Raw genomic sequence first — 17,521 nt, forward strand, 5'->3', positions numbered from 1 at the left:
GATACTATGGAGGGAGGAATTGCCCTCAGAACCCGTAGCCTCTGGGAAAGCATTGTTTTTAAATTCCTTTCCAGCTCTAGCTTTTGAGGTTCAGTCTACAATTTCGTTGTGCTATAAAGAGTATTTTACTGAGTTATAACATGGAGAACTGGAAGAATCTTTAGAAGTGTAACCCCACTCAACTCACTCTGGCCCGTCTGGACCAGGATGGGACTGTCTCTTTCCTTTGCTCTGCAGCTGCCAGACGGGCCTAGGGAGGAGAAGGCAGATAGAAAGTGGTGACTTCGGAAGGAAAAACAAAGCAGGACGCACACACGCCACCCAGGAATATTATTCAACCTATAAAAAGAAGAAAATCCCGCCATTTGAGACGACATAGACGGAGTTGGAAGATATTAATGATATTTATGCTGAGCGAATTAAACCAGACACATAAAAATACTGCATGATCTCGCTTATAAGTGAAATCTAGAGTCAGACTCACAGAAGCAGATAGTAGGATGATAGTTGCCAGAGGCTTAGGAGATGGAGGAATGAGGCGATGTTGGTTAAAGCATACAAAGTCTTAATTATGCAAGGTAAATAAGTTCTGGAGATCTGATATACACCACCAGGATGATAATTTTAAAAATACTCTATTGTACACGTATGTTTTGGCAGAGCTGAGCTCAAGTTGCATGGAGGTCTCTGCCCTTCTGCAGTAGTACTGAATGTCTATTTTAACAACTGTCTGGGGCAAAATTTTTCTTTCACCATGCCTGGTGCTGAGCCTTGACATACACCAACGGTTAGAGGGTGGCTAAAGGAGTGCGAATGAATAAGCAAGAAGAGTGAGGGTGAATGAACAAAAAGGTGGAAAGGAGACTAGTCGATGGTGTCGTCATTGCCGATGAGAGGGAAGGTCCTTGAAGGAAGGAGTGGGCAGCTGTGGAAAGTGCTGGAAGATGAAGATGGGGCAGAGATGTGGTCAATGGTTCAAGTAACGTGGAAGGCATTTGGAACCTTGACAGGAGCAGCTTCCTCGACAGACGGGATGGCAGTGGGTGTAACCAGTTCTGAAGTTGTCTTGGTAGAATGAATAAAGAAATGGGGTCATATCTGGAACAGATTATAGAGTCAAGAGAGGGGAGACGTGTCCATGATGATTAGAATCACACAGAAGAAGAGGGAGAAGTTGCTAGAGAACAAAGAGGAGATGCTTGCAAGAATCGAACCCTGGAGAAGCAAGAGGGCATTTCGCCAGAGCACAGGTGGAGGAGTTGGCCTTGTGAGGAGAAGCAACACTTATTTTATCATAACAAGAAGGAAAAGAAACACAAAGGCAAGTTTGTGGCTTTGATGGCAGGAAGATGAGAAAGAACGTTCCCACTGGAAAGCTTTAATTTTCTCAGCAGAGTCTCAGATGAGGTCATTGTACTACACAGCTCTCCAGGTGCCTTTTGCATTTCTGCAGGTGTTACGAGCAGAGATGCTCCCTGCCTTTATTCTGGACTAACTTTTCAAGGATGTGGAAGATACAGTGTCTCCCTTGGGAACCAAGTATAGACATACCTACTGCCCTGTATAAGAAAGATAATGTCTCCTTCTGGAATAAAGTCCAGGCAGGCTTACAGGTGAATACAGAAGATTGAGTGTCCCTGAAAGAAAAAGCCACTATGTGTGTAAGTGTCCCCAGCCCTTTCTGCATAGCCTCAGGTTACCCTGGCATCCGGTTACTGACATGGCTGTGTGTAATACAGTCCCATGTCTCTGACAAAGTAACTTATGTCTTTCGCCAGCATCTGTGCAATATAGAATAACTTGTTAGGTTGTAAAGTAAAATCTCCAGCCCTTCCAAGTTCTTGACAGTCATCAAGTGAAAGGGAAAGGCGTGGGAGGTTTGTGGAGAGCAGAGAAGGCACCAAACAATTGTCCTGGAGAGCAGAGGAGTCAACTTATTAGGAAAAGGTTGAGTATCCCTTTGAGGATTCGTGGTCATGAACTTAAAGTGAAATGGGTCAGCTCAGTTGCATTTTTCATCCAGCCACATTCAGCTGCCTCAGGTGAAGATGTGGAGAAGGCAGATGGTCACCACAGTGTAGCTGGCCTAGCACACTGGCTGCTTGGGGCACGAACTCTTCCATTCCTGTAAATTACCCCGCATTACAAGAAGGGAAGAAAAAGTCATCCAGAAAGGAGTTTATTAGTTGCAGCAAATTGGGGGTCTCTCTCTCCATCCCCCACAGTGGTAACTGGCTTGATGATGCATTATTCATTAGCTGCTTTCCTTCCCTGTTTCATTAATTCACTCTCCTGATGATATTTTCTTCTCCTCCTATATAAACTCCTTGCCCTCCTTGTCTAACGGCTTACTTCTGGGAGAACCTGAGCTCAGGCTGTTAGTTTGGGTCACGGTTGGAAAGATTGCAGTGTGCTGTATTCACCACCGCATGGTTTCCCGAGAACACTGATTTCACCAGTGCGCCGGGGCACGCTGACACAATGTGAGAGGATCTTAGGTGTGCTGTGAAAAATCTGTAAAGATCACTAATTAAATTATTTTCAAAAGAAGCTCAAAGCACAGTAAGTATATTCTTTTTTTCACTCTTTTTTTATGATGAACATAATTTCAGTGTGCCATGGAAATTTAACTCTGCGTACAAGCGTGCCATGAGATAAAAAGGTTGACGAACACTGCCCCAGAAGCGGGGGGGGGGATATCAGCTATTGCTTGGTACCCCGACTTCTTGGTTTCTTAAGGTGTTGTCAACTTCAGAATCTTTCCGTTCCTCTGAGGAAATCAGCAAACACGAAACTCTTTAGACGCTCTGCTTTCCGCCCTCTCTGAGGAGCAGTAAGACTCGACGTAATCTCACCACAGGACACAGGACATGTGGGGCTTGAGACCCAAAATCCTCATGTGGACCGAAGGGTTTGTATCCCTATCAAATATTTAGGCACAAGTGTCTTAACACTGTGATGAAGTAAATGAGGTGAAGGCTATTTAATTGGTAGGATGCAATTTGTATAAATAATCAACACCTTGAATCCCACAAAGGCATAAATGTATTCATGATCTATGTATATATGACAATAAAAAAAAAAAAGAAAAAAACCAAATACTTAGGTGGGTTCTGGTAGCATGTTGCTTTTTTCCTGGTATATCACAGAGGTGGGTGGGTGGATAGATGGAATTTCAGATTTTTACAGTCACCAAAACATTGAACTTCCTGAGTCAGAGTGCGCATGTGCATTTGCCTGACCTCCCAGCCACTGTGAAAAACTCTATTTTTTAAAAATCCAGGCATGGACCCAGGACAGGGTGATCGGTGACACCTGGTGGTGGAGGCTGTGGCATATGGCCACCGGCCCTCTTAACAACTGGGATGCCATGAGTATTTTTAGGGCACAAACCAGAGCTTTCACCTCCGTCACTCATTGGCATAAATAATCGGTGGGTCATTGGTGACCTCTTCTAATAAGACTGATTGAACATATACCCTTCTATTTTTTTTTTTTTCAATAAAAGCAAAAGTAGCTTTTATTGATTAGGGAGTTGAGTTTTTGTGAGTTTTTTTTGTGTTCATTGTCTCTGTCATCTCGCCTTTATAATCTACTCATGTGGCAATATCTAAAACTAATCAGTTTCTAAAAAGAAAAGAAATCACATTGATTGGGATATTTATTGAGCTTCCGTGATGCGCTACAGGAAGTACAGCCGTGCCCATGGAGTGCCTTCTCCCAAGGCACGGTGGCAGGTGAGCTGACCCACAGGTGACAGGTGTGTAGACCAGGGCCTCACTGCCTCGATTCCCTCCACACCTCTGCTGGGCTCCAGCCGGCACAGGAGGCCGACGGCCAAGGAGGCGAAGGTGGAGCGGGGGCTGGCTGCTAGGTGTGCTTGCCATTGGCCTTGTGAGTCTGTCTTCCACGGAGGGGTCTGATCCCCAGGGGACCGAATGACTTCCGTAGGAACCTCCTGGCTCTTCTGTGGCCCTCTGCAGGGGGCGGGGCCTCCTCACTGTTCTCCTCCGAGCTGGAGCCCAGGGAAGGGGCCGAGGACCCCAGATGCAGGCTCTCCTCACAGGCCACTGGCCCCCCAGGGCACTCCTGTCCACCTGGGGACTTGAGGCTTTGATTGAAGGAGGCAGAGGCCATGCACTCGGCCGCTGTCTGGTCACAGGCACAGAGAAGCTTCTGGCACAGGCTCTGCCCCCCACCTTCAAGGGCAAGAGCAGGGTAGCAGACATCAGGCCTCACAGGAAGGCATAGGATGGCCCCCACAGCCCTGGCTACCCCTTCAGACCTGCCCCGTCCAGCCCATCTCCCGCACCCCCACTTGGCATCTGCCACACACTCTGATTGCTGCTAACACCCCAGCTCTCTCCCCCTGCCGGTAATGATTCGTCTGCAGGGAATGTCACCAATTTTCTGTTGTCACCTTTCTCCCTCTGATTACTGCCAACTTGTCTGTCAAGACCAGCTTGGAGTCCAGAAAGCTTTCCCCAGCCCCCAGACTAAGCAAGTGTCTTTCCTGGGGGCTCCTATCGAATCCCGCCTTAGAGCTCTTTCTGTCACCTCAGGTTACGTGTTACTGACATCATATTGTCATCATCTGTTTCTATTTTTCCCCTTTCTGCACAGAAAACCTTAATGGCAGAGCCCACAGGGCCAAGCACGTCACTCAGTCCTACACAGCTATTTCCCAAGTTGGTGCTCAGAGAATACGTGTTGGATCTGTTACTTCTCACTTCTCTGGGCCAATATTTCCCCATTTTTCAAGTAGAAATTCTTGTGCACTCCTTTTTAAGATTGTCAGAATAAAATACAGGATGGCCACTTAAATTTGAATTTCTGATACTATGGCTGACAGTGTGCTCATTAAGGGCATACTTATACTTTTTTTTTTTTAATTTATTTTTGAGACAGAGTGTCAAGCTGTCGCCCTGGGTAGAGTGTCATGGTGTCATAGCTTGCAGCAACCTCCAACTCTTGGGCTCAAGCCTCGGTGCACGTGGCTGGCGCCCTACCAACTGAGCTACAGGTGCCGCCTGCAGACTTATACTTTTAAAGTATTCATTGTCGGCTCAGCACCCATAGCACAGTGGTGAGGGTGCCAGCCACATACGCCGAGGTTGCCGGGTTCAAACCTGACCAGGGCCTGCCAAACAACGACAACTGCAACAAAAAAATAGCCAGGCATTGTGGTGGGTGCCTGTAGTCCCAGCTACTTGGGAGGCTGAGAATTGCTTAAGCCCAGGAGTTTGAGGTTGCTGTGAGCTGTGATGCTACAGCACTCTAGTGAGGGCCACATAGTGAGACTCTGTCTCAAAAAAAAACAGTATTCATTGTTTATCTGAAATTCAGATTTAACTGGGCATCACGTGTTTTCATTTGCCAAGTCTGGCAAACACACCCTATTTTTTTAATGCACGTGTATGAGTTATATGCAGTGGGTTGGTGTGATTCAGATAGCATGACGTGTCAGAAGGTGCTAGACACAGATTAGCTTTCTGCAAATATTACCCTTGTTATCTGTAGTTTTCAATGATGCTCAAAGTCTATTGTTTTGTTTGGGTTTTTTTTTTTTTTCATCCTACTTTGAAGTGTTCATCAGCCAGATTTTTCTATTGGGGCACCACACAGACCCCCCCTCCAAACTTCCTAAACTGGCCTTCCCGTCAGCCCCGGCATGTTGGCTGCATTTCAGCAGTTGGAGGCAGGAGGAGTGGTGGGAGAAATACACAGAGCTGCGAGAGCCCCGAGGAGACGTCCGCAGCCCCTGAGCCCCGGGGCGGCTCTCTCCTTCCACCTGTGCTGGGGGTCAGAACAGCACAGACCAGCGTCTGAGATGCCCTCAGGTCTCACTAACCAACACCGGCCTCTGGTACAGGACCCTGCGCTCACAGCTCACGGAGCATCGGAACCTGTTCATGATGGGGTTCAAGCTACAGATGCAGTGTTCCCAGGCTCAGTGACATTGGAGGCATGGAGAACCAGCCTTCAGCTGAGCAGGTGAGACCTCGACTCTGATCCTGTCGCTCATGGGCTCTAACACCCTCCCCGGATCCTTATTCTCTGGAGGACAAAATGTAAGTGCTTCAGCTTTGCGCACAGGGCCCTTGGGGTCATGTTCTGGCACCTGTCCATCTCCCAACCTCACCCTGCACCACAACCAGGCCCCCACTTTCACTTTCTGTTTACTTTTTCTTCTAGCAATACAGAGCCACGTGTTGTCTCTAAACTGCCAGACATGTAAATGTCTTAACACAATAACTAAGAAAATGCCAGGAAGGCTATGTTAACCAGTGTGATTAAAATGTGTCAAACAGTCTATAAAACCAGTGTATGGTGCTCCATGATCGCATTAATGTACACAGCTATGATTTAATAATAAAAATAAATAAATAAATAAAAATAAGCTGCCAGACATTTCCAAAACCCCGTCGTTTTCTCTAGTTTCTTTGCTTGGCACATCCACGCCCAATGTGGTCATCTGGGAACCTGTCAACCACTTGCCAAATCTCCCTTCATACTTCTGATGTCTCTGAAATCCTCCTGTCCGTACTGTCATACTGCAGACTCTAGACCCTTTACCCACCTCCCGGGGAATCCACGCTCCCTGAAGCACGTGTTACATGAGATTAGAATGGTCAGCGCCCACCTGTCTCCAGGCTGTGAGCAGTGCGAGGCAAGACTCACGCAGGCTCCTTGTTTCCCTGGGTCCCGATGAAGGTTGGTTAGACAAGGGGATAACTGACCACATGAATGAACATGTAAGGAAGCGAGTGACCTTTGAGCACACGGCCTCTGGAGTGTGACAGCCACACGTGATCATACAAGGCCAGATAATATGGAGGAGGAGGATGAGGCCCAGCCAGGGGGCTTCCCAGGGCAAAAATGAGGATGAGAACAAAGCTTTGCAGAGCTCTTGTGAAACCCTAGAGAACATTTCCTTTTAAACTGCAGAGCTTAAAGGACAATGCACCCACTGATGTGAAGGAGGAAGTGGCGCCAGAGAATCGGAGGAAAGCCGTATCTAAAGCAGGGCTCCAGGGGCTGTCAGGGCGCGTGTCAGGGCTGGCAGTCTTCAGGCGGGTGCGGCCTGAGGACCTGAGTGGCCACAGAGGAGCCTCTGGCTTCCACCCTGGGGGATACTAGGCATGGTGTGGGTGTTGGGGGAAGCCGTGGCTACAGGCCACCTTGCCCTTCAGCCAGAGCCACTCCCCTTTGTTAAGGGATCTCACTTGGGAAAAGGCTTCTGCTTCTTAAAAAAAGATCAGAGTGCTTTGAAACCCACTGGCATGGCAAAAAGTCTGAGGCGATGTGGTTTTACTTCCAAACCTCCATTCTACCACTCATTTCTAGCTGTGTGATCTGGGGCCTGGGCTGTCTCCTCTGTAAGGTGGGAAGACTGATGGTGTTACCTGATGGGACAGTTGTGAGGATGAACTCTGTCCACACACGCCGAGAGGTGAGAACAGTATGTAGTGGACGCTACTTACATTATTCCCAGCCTGCTCTTAACTAGCTTTGTAACTGCAGGCAACTAGCCTCTAGAACTTGAATCTCCTCAGCTGTTCAAGATGCTTAATTACATATGCCTCCATATTAAGGAGAGTATTAAATCACATCATAGATGACGAAGAGCCCGGAAAGTATCGATAAGCCTGAGCCACCGCAAGGATGCTGGCCTGACCGACAGCACTCACATTTGGGTGTGCGGTCCACACACACCACCGGTGAGTGAGGAAGCCGCTCCAGCAGGCAGCCCAGCCTTCGCATTTGCTCCAGGCAGCAATGATGAGACACACAGCACCTAGAACCAAGGAGAACCCTTGACTGTGCAGAGCTCCCAGCTGCCCAGGAACTCCCTGAAGGCTGGTTTCTTCCACATTCCCTGCTGTAGTGAGAGAAGCCCAGTGCACACAGGGCTGACACATTCACACGTCGAGGGCTGTCAGCTATGGTTGTTTGCGTTGTGTGCTGCACAAAGACGCCACATCTAAGGCTGCACCAAACACACTGTATGCGTCTTACTATTATTAAAAAGTGTTTTTGTATTTTTATTGTGACTTGATGGCAAAGATGGATGATTTACAAATTTATTACAATTATTTCCTAACAGGTGGAGAGGAAGAGTCTTAATAAGGGGTACCTTTTAAAAATTTATACCAAAGTACCACATGGGCAATGACCCCACTCCTTCCAAGCTCTCACACGGAACAGTGATTCCCACATCCACAGGGAACTCTCTTTTGTCCTGAGCCTTAAAAGAAAGTGAAGGGACTATCCTGAGCTAAAGAACCACATCGAGAAAAGCGTCCGGCACAGAGCAGGATCTCAGTGAACACGTGAGGATGGATCAGTGTCCCCTCGGCCAGATGGACATCCTTAGGCAACTTGAATAGGGAGCATCAATTGCCCCCTACGTCCTCCCTTTTCAACTCTTCCCTGCCCATTAGTAGCTCTTACTTCACGTTGGAACCACAGCCCAAGTAGGGATCAGTCACAGACATTTGCGGCTTTTTGATAGCACTTGTTCACAGCCAAGTATCTCCTAACCGGCCTTACACTTCCCAGCAGCCTGAGAAACACAGCACCTCCTGTGCTCACATCAGCGTGGCGGGGGCGGGGGGCGTGGAGAGCTGGATCCTTGACATACTGGTTAAAATCTAAAGCCAATGAGTGAAATGAAATAACAAAGGGCCAAAATACTCTTAAAAATAATTTTCCATACTGTATGATACACACGGTTTTAAAAATACATCCTTGTAGAAAATGATGTCAGTTTGACTGACTCTTCCTTAGTCGAGGATTTTTTCCCACGGCTTTTCATTGTTCTGTTTCTTCCCATGGATATCAAGTAAGCAAGCTGTGTGGTCCCTTACTTTCCTGACGGGTAACATTTTTGTATTTTTGTAAAATATGGTGGTTCCTAGGAAACTCCTGGAAAATCATCTCTACTTTCCTTCTGCACAGTTCAACAGAACACAGAGACAGCTGCTGGCTGGATTCTTATCTTTGGCTGTGTCTCATCGAGGGTTATGGACTCAGAAATCTTGACGCTATGGAAATCGTTCTCTGTCTCAGAGTGTGGAGAGCATATGGTTGAACCTCAGATGCAAGCATGCTTCTGAGTCACAATGTGACATAACCTTTGCTGGAGTAAAAACTTCTTAAGGGTCAACTGGTGAGAGTTAAAATGAAGGTCACCTTCCTGGAAAGCCCACGGAGGCAAGTTAAGGGGACCAGAATGACGGGGAGGCAGAGACAGAAGGGAGAAGCAGGTGGGTGAGGAATGCATTTTGCCCCCTCCCCCAGGCATCATCTGCCCTGCACCTGACATGCTCTGTGTGCCTGACCCGATGGCAGCCTTTCTCGGAGCTACAATAAGCTTCGTCTTTTTCTTTTTAAATTCATCTAAAACTGTTGGTTTTGCTTTGGTGATCACACTATCCAACAAGGACAAATGCCTTTTGCATGCAGACCTCCCCACTGGCCCTGGACCACTGCATCCCATGTGTGGTCACCCTGTAAACCTCATCAGCTCAGATGAAGTGCCCCATCATTTATTCTGTTCCCTCTCCTGCCTCTGTTACCTTGGGTAGCATTGTGTTTAATAATCCATCTCTTTCACTATTTGAGCTCCTATTGGGCATAAACAGTTTGTTTTATTCTACTTTGCTCAGTTTAATCATTCCTGTATTTTCCAGCATACAGTTTAGTGACTGGCAGAGAACAAAAGTTCAAGCAGTGTGGTTTGAGTGCACATAGAAAATGAGTGAACACCTGGATGAATGCATGAGGTTGGGGAAAATTCTTTCAAGAGTGGTAGATCTAAAATTTAGCCATCCAGTCGCCTCCGGAGGGAGGAAGAGGAGGACGCGGGTTTTGAAGTCACAGGAGGGAGACAAGATGGCGGACTGAAGCCAGCTTTCAACAAAGGCTCCCGTCCAGAAGGAGAGTTAAGGGACAGGAATTTAGTAGGTGTCCTGGTGGACTTGAGCCTCACCAAGAGAGAAGGCTGAAGAACGCACATCAACACCGCTGAGGCAAGTTGTGATCACAAGGACGCAAACAAAAGGTACAAAATCCACCACCAAGCGGATGGGAGTCCCCCTCCCCCATGAGACCGGCTCTGGAGCCCCACAATTTAACAAGCGGGCAGAAATTAAAGGCCCTCCCACTACACTCCACGGGAAAGACCTTCTAAAAACTGGACCTACCTCCCCTACTGGGGTGCCGTGGCGTTCTCCTGCCGGACATAGGGCTGAATAAAACTTTGGGAATCCTTTGCCGGCAACCCTGAATCCCCGGCGCTCCCCTCCCGCCCACTGAGGTCTGGAGGCCTGTCCCCCAGGACTTCGGATCCTTGGGTGATTTCTCAAGGGGAGTGGACAGTCCCCGAGTTGCGACTGGTAGCATTGACTCTGAGGCCCGCAAGTAAGGAGAGGGCACCGGGCTGAGGGGGAGTCACGCCTCGCGGCACTTCCCTGCGGTGCAGTGCACCAACTCTCCCCGGGCATACGGGGCCCAAGACTGAATAAGACTCTGGCCTCCCCGCTGAGAGCTGAGAACCCCTACTCTCACTCGGGGTCTGAGGGCCTATCCCCCAGGAGTTCGGCTCCTTGGGTGATTTCTCGAGGGGAGTGCACAGTGCCTGAGCTGCGTCAGGTCAGCGCTGACTCTGGGATACGTGAGCGAGGAGAGGGCACTCCGCTGAGGGGAAATCAAGCCTTGGCGGCACTTCCCTGCGGTGCAGTGCAGGAGCCCTCCCCGGGCACAAGACTGAATAAGACTCTGGCCTCCCCGCTGAGAGCTGAGAGCCCCTACTCTCACTCGGGGTCTGAGGGCCTATCCCTCCGGAGTTCGGCTCCTTGGGTGATTTCTCGAGGGGAGTGCACAGTGCCTGAGCTGCGTCAGGTCAGCGCTGACTCTGGGACACGTGAGCAAGGAGAGGGCACTCCGCTGAGGGGAAATCAAGCCTTGGCGGCACTTCCCTGCGGTGCAGTGCAGGAGCCCTCACCGTAGTATTGCGTGAAACTGAATGAAACTCTAGCTTCCCCCCGCCCCACTCCCAATCCGGGTCTGGGGGCCCATCCCCCAAGAGTTCTGATTCTTGGGGGATCTCTTAAGGGGTGTGGACCCAGCACAAACTGCAGCCGCTCAGTGCTGACTCTGGTGCGCGGGACAGAGGAGAAAAGGGTCGCCTGAGTGCCCACACCAGAGCAGCAGTTCCCTGGAGGTAGATCAACAGCCGTTTTTTCTTTAACGGCAGAACGCTCACTTCTGGATATTCTGAGGCCACACCCCCTGTCTCCCTGGGCAACCAGAGGAGGCCACCGGTGTCACGGCTCACAAACCCAGAAGCCTCCAGGGCGGGGCCGACCCAGAGAGGTGTTCAGACGCAATTCTCCAGCAGCAAAGACGTTTGAACTCAAAACAGCCCGTCTCCTGTAGGCGATGACAGGAACAGAGACAGAACCTCACAAAGTTGTCTGTTCTGTTCTGTTCTGTTAGCAGCATCCATCAGGGACGGGGCTAAGCCTGAGTGAACACCTCCTTCCCAACACCTGCATCAAACACTCAAAGATGTCAGGCCCCATCTCCTCCTGCTAGATAGCGGCAGTCTGCGGGGGCCTGGCAGACTTCCTCGCGATTCAGGCAGGTGCAAACCCCTGGAGTGTCTGTTCACTGCAGGCAACTGGGTTAGCCATCTGCAGAGATACCAGTGACTGGGTCCGACGGAGGGGCAAAGTGGGGAAGGAGACGTCAACCTTCCCAGACTGCTCTGTTTGCGGGGTGGCTCCTCCTGACTCCACGCTGCACTGGGGTGAGCTGTCTCAGAGGAGTCACCAGGCCCCTGTGATCCAGTTCCCAGAGACCTCTTGAACCCTTCCACCCGAGACAAGTGCCGATTGAGACAGTTGATTCGGACCTTTTGAACTGGGCTAATAGACTGAGGACTTTTCAGGTGGTGCCCTGGGTGTGCGATTGTAGGAAGGTTTGATTCTCCTTTTCCAACTGGGGCCAGAGGTGGGCAGGCGGGGTGACTTAATTGCTGATTTTTTCACACAGCTGAGACTTCAAGCCAGAGTAGAAGTTGCAATAGGATCGAACAGAAACCAGCTGAAAACAAGACAGAACCACTTTGCTCCACCACACCAGACAGGGCCCCAGTTTCTCAGGCCACAACACTGTACGGGCCCTCGATAAAACCCCAGGGGAAAAACCAAAGGGAGTAAACCATGGGGCGGAATCAGCGGAAAAACTCTGGTAACATGAATAACCAGAATAGATCAACCCCCCCAAGAAAAGATACGGCAGATGTGATTGAAGATCCCATTCATAAACAACTGGCTGAGATGTCAGAAGTCGAATTCAGAATTTGGTTTGCAGACAAGATTAATAAAATGGAATTAGGAATTCGAGGAGAAATTCAAAAGTTGTCTCAAGAATTTAACGAATTTAAAGACAAAACCACCAAAGACTTAGACACACTGAAACAAGAACTTACAGCCCTCAAAGATATGAAAAATACAGTAGAATCCCTCAGTAACAGAATGGAGCAAGCAGAAGAAAGGATTTCTGACATTGAAGATAAAGTCTTCGAACGCTCCCAATCTCTCAAAGAGGAAGAGAAATGGAGAGCAAAAACGGATCACTCACTCAGAGAGCTCTCAGATAATTCGAAAAAACATAACATAAGGGTTATAGGAATTTCGGAGGCTGATGATGTGGCAGCCAAGGGCACAGAGGCCCTTCTACATGAAATTATGAAAGAAAATTTTCCAGACATGCCTAGAGAATCTGAAATTCAGATAGCAGACAGCTTCAGAACCCCAGCACGATTCAACCCCAAAAAGCCATCTCCCAGACATATCATAATTAGCTTCACTAAAGTTAACATGAAAGAGAAGATTCTCAAAGCAGCCCGGCGAAAGAAAACTATAACGTACAAAGGTAAGAATATTAGAATAACTGCAGATCTCTCTGCTGAAACTTTTCAAGCAAGAAGAGGCTGGTCATCAACTTTTAATCTCCTAAAGCAAAAAAACTTTCAACCCAGGATCTTGTATCCAGCTAAACTGAGTTTCATCTATGATGGAGAAATTAAATACTTCAATGACATTCATATGTTGAAAAAATTTGCCATAAGTAAACCAGCTCTTCAGGATGTTCTCAGACCTATCCTCCACAATGACCAACCCAATCCTATACCACAAAAGTAAACTCACTCAGAAACTTCGGATCAAACTCCAACTTCCACACTGGCGAAAGGATTAAAAATGTCCACTGGACCTTTGAAAAACTCGATACCCAAAATTCCACCAGACTTATCCTTACTCTCCATCAATGTGAATGGCTTAAACTGTCCTCTAAAGAGGCATAGGTTAGCTGACTGGATACAAAAACTTAAGCCAGATATTTGTTGCATACAAGAGTCACATCTCAACTTAAAAGACAAATACAGACTCAGGGTGAAAGGATGGTCATCCATATTTCAGGCAAATGGTAATCAGAAAAAAGCAGGTGTTGCAATTTTATTTGCAGATACAGTAGGCTTTAAACCATCAAAAGTAAGGAAGGACAAGAATGGTCACTTCATATTTGTTAAGGGTAATACTCAATATGACGAGATCTCAATTATTAATATCTATGCACCCAACCAAAATGCACCTCAATTTATAAGAGAAACTCTAACAGACATGAGTAACTTGATTTCCTCCAGCTCCATAATCGTTGGAGATTTCAACACTCCCTTGGCAGTGTTGGATCGATCCTCCAGAAAGAAGCTGAGCAAAGAAATCTTAGATTTAAACCTAACCATCCAGTATTTAGATTTAGCAGACATCTACAGAACATTTCATCCCAACAAAACTGAATACACATACTTCTCATCAGCCCACGGAACTTACTCCAAAATTGATCACATTTTAGGTCACAAGTCTAACCTCAGTAAATTTAAAGGAATAGAAATTATTCCATGCATCTTCTCGGACCATCATGGAATAAAACTTGAATTGAGTAACAACAGGAATCTGCATACCCATACAAAAACATGGAAGTTAAATAACCTTATGCTGAATGATAGCTGGGTCAGAGATGAGATTAAGAAAGAAATCACCAATTTTTTGGAACAAAATGACAATGAAGACACAAGCTATCAGAACCTCTGGGACACTGCAAAGGCAGTTCTAAGAGGGAAATTTATAGCACTGCAAGCCTTCCTCAAGAGAACGGAAAGAGAGGAAGTTAACAACTTAATGGGACATCTCACGCAACTGGAAAAGGAAGAACATTCCAACCCCAAACCCAGTAGAAGAAAAGAAATAACCAAAATTAGAGCAGAATTAAATGAAATTGAAAACAAAAGAATAATACAACAGATCAATAAATCAAAAAGCTGGTTTTTTGAAAAGGTCAATAAAATAGATAAACCTCTGGCCAACCTAATCAGGAAAAAAAGAGTAAAATCTCTAATATCATCAATCAGAAACAACAAAGACAAAATAACCACAGACTCATCAGAAATCCAAAAAATCCTTAATGAATATTACAAGAAACTTTATTCTCAGAAATATGAAAATCTGAAGGAAATAGACCGATACTTGGAAGCACGCCACCTTCCAAGACTTAACCAGAATCAAGTGGAAATGTTGAACAGACCCATAACAAGTTCAGAAATAGCATCAACTATACAAAACCTCCCTAAAAAGAAAAGCCCGGGACCAGATGGTTTCACGTCAGAATTCTACCAAACCTTTAAAGAGGAATTAGTACCTATATTACTCAACCTGTTCCAAAATGTAGAAAAAGAAGGAAGACTACCCAACACGTTCTATGAAGCAAATATCACCCTGATCCCCAAACCAGGAAAAGACCCAACAAGAAAAGAAAATTATAGACCAATATCACTAATGAATATAGATGCAAAAATATTCAACAAGATCCTAACAAACAGAATCCAGCAACACATCAAACAAATTATACATCATGACCAAGTTGGTTTTATCCCAGGGTCTCAAGGCTGGTTCAATATACGTAAATCTATAAATGTAATTCAGCACATAAACAAATTAAAAAACAAAGACCATATGATTCTCTCAATTGATGCAGAAAAAGCTTTTGATAATATCCAGCATCCCTTCATGATCAGAACACTCAAGAAAATTGGTCTAGAAGGGACTTTTCTTAAACTGATAGAGGCTATCTACAGCAAACCCACAGCCAATATCATATTGAATGGAGTTAAATTGGAATCATTTCCACTCAGATCAGGAACCAGACAAGGCTGCCCATTGTCTCCATTGCTTTTCAACATTGTAATGGAAGTTTTAGCCACCGCAATTAGGGAAGAAAAGGCGATCAAGGGTATCCATATAGGGTCAGAAGAGATCAAACTCTCGCTCTTCGCAGATGATATGATTGTGTATCTGGAAAACACTAGGGACTCTACTACAAAACTCCTAGAAGTGATCAAGGAATACAGCAGCGTCTCAGGTTACAAAATCAACATTCATAAATCGGTAGCCTTTATATACACCAACAACAGTCAAATTGAAAAAGCAGTTAAGGACTCTATCCCATTCACAGTAGTGCCAAAGAAGATGAAATATTTGGGAATTTACCTAACAAAAGACGTGAAAGATCTCTATAAAGAGAACTATGAAACTCTAAGAAAAGAAATAGCTGAAAATGTTAACAAATGGAAAAACATACCATGCTCATGGCTAGGAAGAATCAACATTATCAAAATGTCCATACTACCCAAAGCAATATATACTTTCAATGCACTCCCTATTAAAGCTCCACTGTCATATTTTAAAGATCTTGAAAAAACATTACTTCGTTTTATATGGAATCAGAAAAAACCTCGAATAGCCAAGACATTACTCAGAAATAAAAACAAAACAGGAGGAATCACACTACCAGACCTCAGACTTTACTACAAATCGATAGTGATCAAAACAGCATGGTATTGGCACAAAAACAGAGAAGTAGATATCTGGAATAGAATAGAGAACCAAGAGATGAATCCAGCTACTTACCGCTATTTGATTTTTGACAAGCCAATTAAAAACATTCAGTGGGGAAAAGATTCCCTATTTAACAAATGGTGCTGGGTGAACTGGCTGGCAACCTGCAGAAGACTGAAATTGGACCCACACCTTTCACCATTAACTAAGATAGACTCTCATTGGATTAAAGATTTAAACTTAAGACATGAAACTATAAAAATACTAGAGGAGAATGCAGGGAAAACCCTTGAAGAAATTGGTCTGGGTGAGTATTTCATGAGGAGAACCCCCCGGGCAATTGAAGCAGCTTCAAAAATACACTACTGGGACTTGATCAAACTAAAAAGCTTCTGCACAGCTAAGAACACAGTAAGCAGAGCAAGCAGACAGCCCTCAGAATGGGAGAAAATATTTGCAGGGTATAACTCTGACAAAGGTTTAATAACCAGAATCCACAGAGAACTCAAACGCATCAGCAAGAAAAAAACAAGGGATCCCATCGCAGGCTGGGCAAGGGATTTGAAGAGAAACTTCTCTGAAGAAGACAGGCGCACGGCCTTCAGACATATGAAAAAATGCTCATCATCTTTAATCATCAGAGAAATGCAAATCAAAACTACTTTGAGATATCATCTAACTCCAATGAGACTAGCCTATATCACAAAATCTCAAGACCAGAGATGTTGGCGTGGATGCGGAGAAAAGGGAACACTTCTGCACTGCTGGTGGGAATGCAAATTAATACATTCCTTTTGGAAAGATATATGGAGAACACTCAGAGATCTAAAAATAGATCTGCCATTCAATCCTGTAATTCCTCTGCTGGGCATATACCCAGAAGACCAAAAATCACAACATAACAAAGATATTTGTACCAGAATGTTTATTGCAGCCCAATTCATAATTGCTAAGTCATGGAAAAAGCCGAAGTGCCCATCGATCCACGAATGGATTAATAAATTGTGGTATATGTATACCATGGAATACTATGCAGCCTTAAAGAAAGATGGAGACTTTACCTCTTTCATGTTTACATGGATGGAGCTGGAACATATTCTTCTTAGTAAAGTATCCCAAGAATGGAAGAAAAAATATCCAATGTACACAGCCCTACTATGAAACTAATTTGGGACTCTCACATGAAAGCTATAACCCAACTACAACTTAACAATAGGGGGAAGTGGGAAAGGGGGGGGTGGGTAGAGGGAGGGGAATCGGTGGGATCACACCTGTGGTGCATATTACAGGGGTATTTGCGAAACTTGGTAAATGTAGAATATAAATGTTTTGGCACAGTAACTGAGACAACGCCGGAAAGGCTATGTTAACCACTGGGATAAAAATGTGTCAAATGGTTTATGAAGTGAGTGTATGATGCCCCATAATCATATCATTGTATACACTTATGATTTAATAAAAAAATTAAAAAAAAAAAAAATAAAATAAAAAAAAAAAAAATAAAATTAACAGTCACAATTGAAAAAAAAAAAAAAAAAAAAAAAAAATAAAATTTAGCC

General features: G+C 45.6%; 1 protein-coding gene across 1 annotated transcript in view; it reads right to left on the reverse strand.

Moving 5' to 3' along the window:
- Positions 1-3,870: 3,870 nt before the first annotated feature.
- The window catches only part of OC90 (otoconin 90), a 51,124-nt gene continuing 37,473 nt past the window's right edge, over positions 3,871-17,521 (reverse strand). Inside the window, exons 14-15 of the mRNA XM_053558694.1 lie at positions 7,692-7,798; positions 3,871-4,199 (exon numbers count right to left, since the gene is read on the reverse strand). Of these exons, the coding sequence (XP_053414669.1) occupies positions 3,871-4,199; positions 7,692-7,798 (436 nt within the window). The remainder of the gene's footprint in view (positions 4,200-7,691; positions 7,799-17,521) is intronic.

This window comes from Nycticebus coucang, chromosome 13 (assembly GCF_027406575.1).
Source record: "Nycticebus coucang isolate mNycCou1 chromosome 13, mNycCou1.pri, whole genome shotgun sequence".
Lineage (NCBI taxonomy): Eukaryota > Metazoa > Chordata > Mammalia > Primates > Lorisidae > Nycticebus > Nycticebus coucang.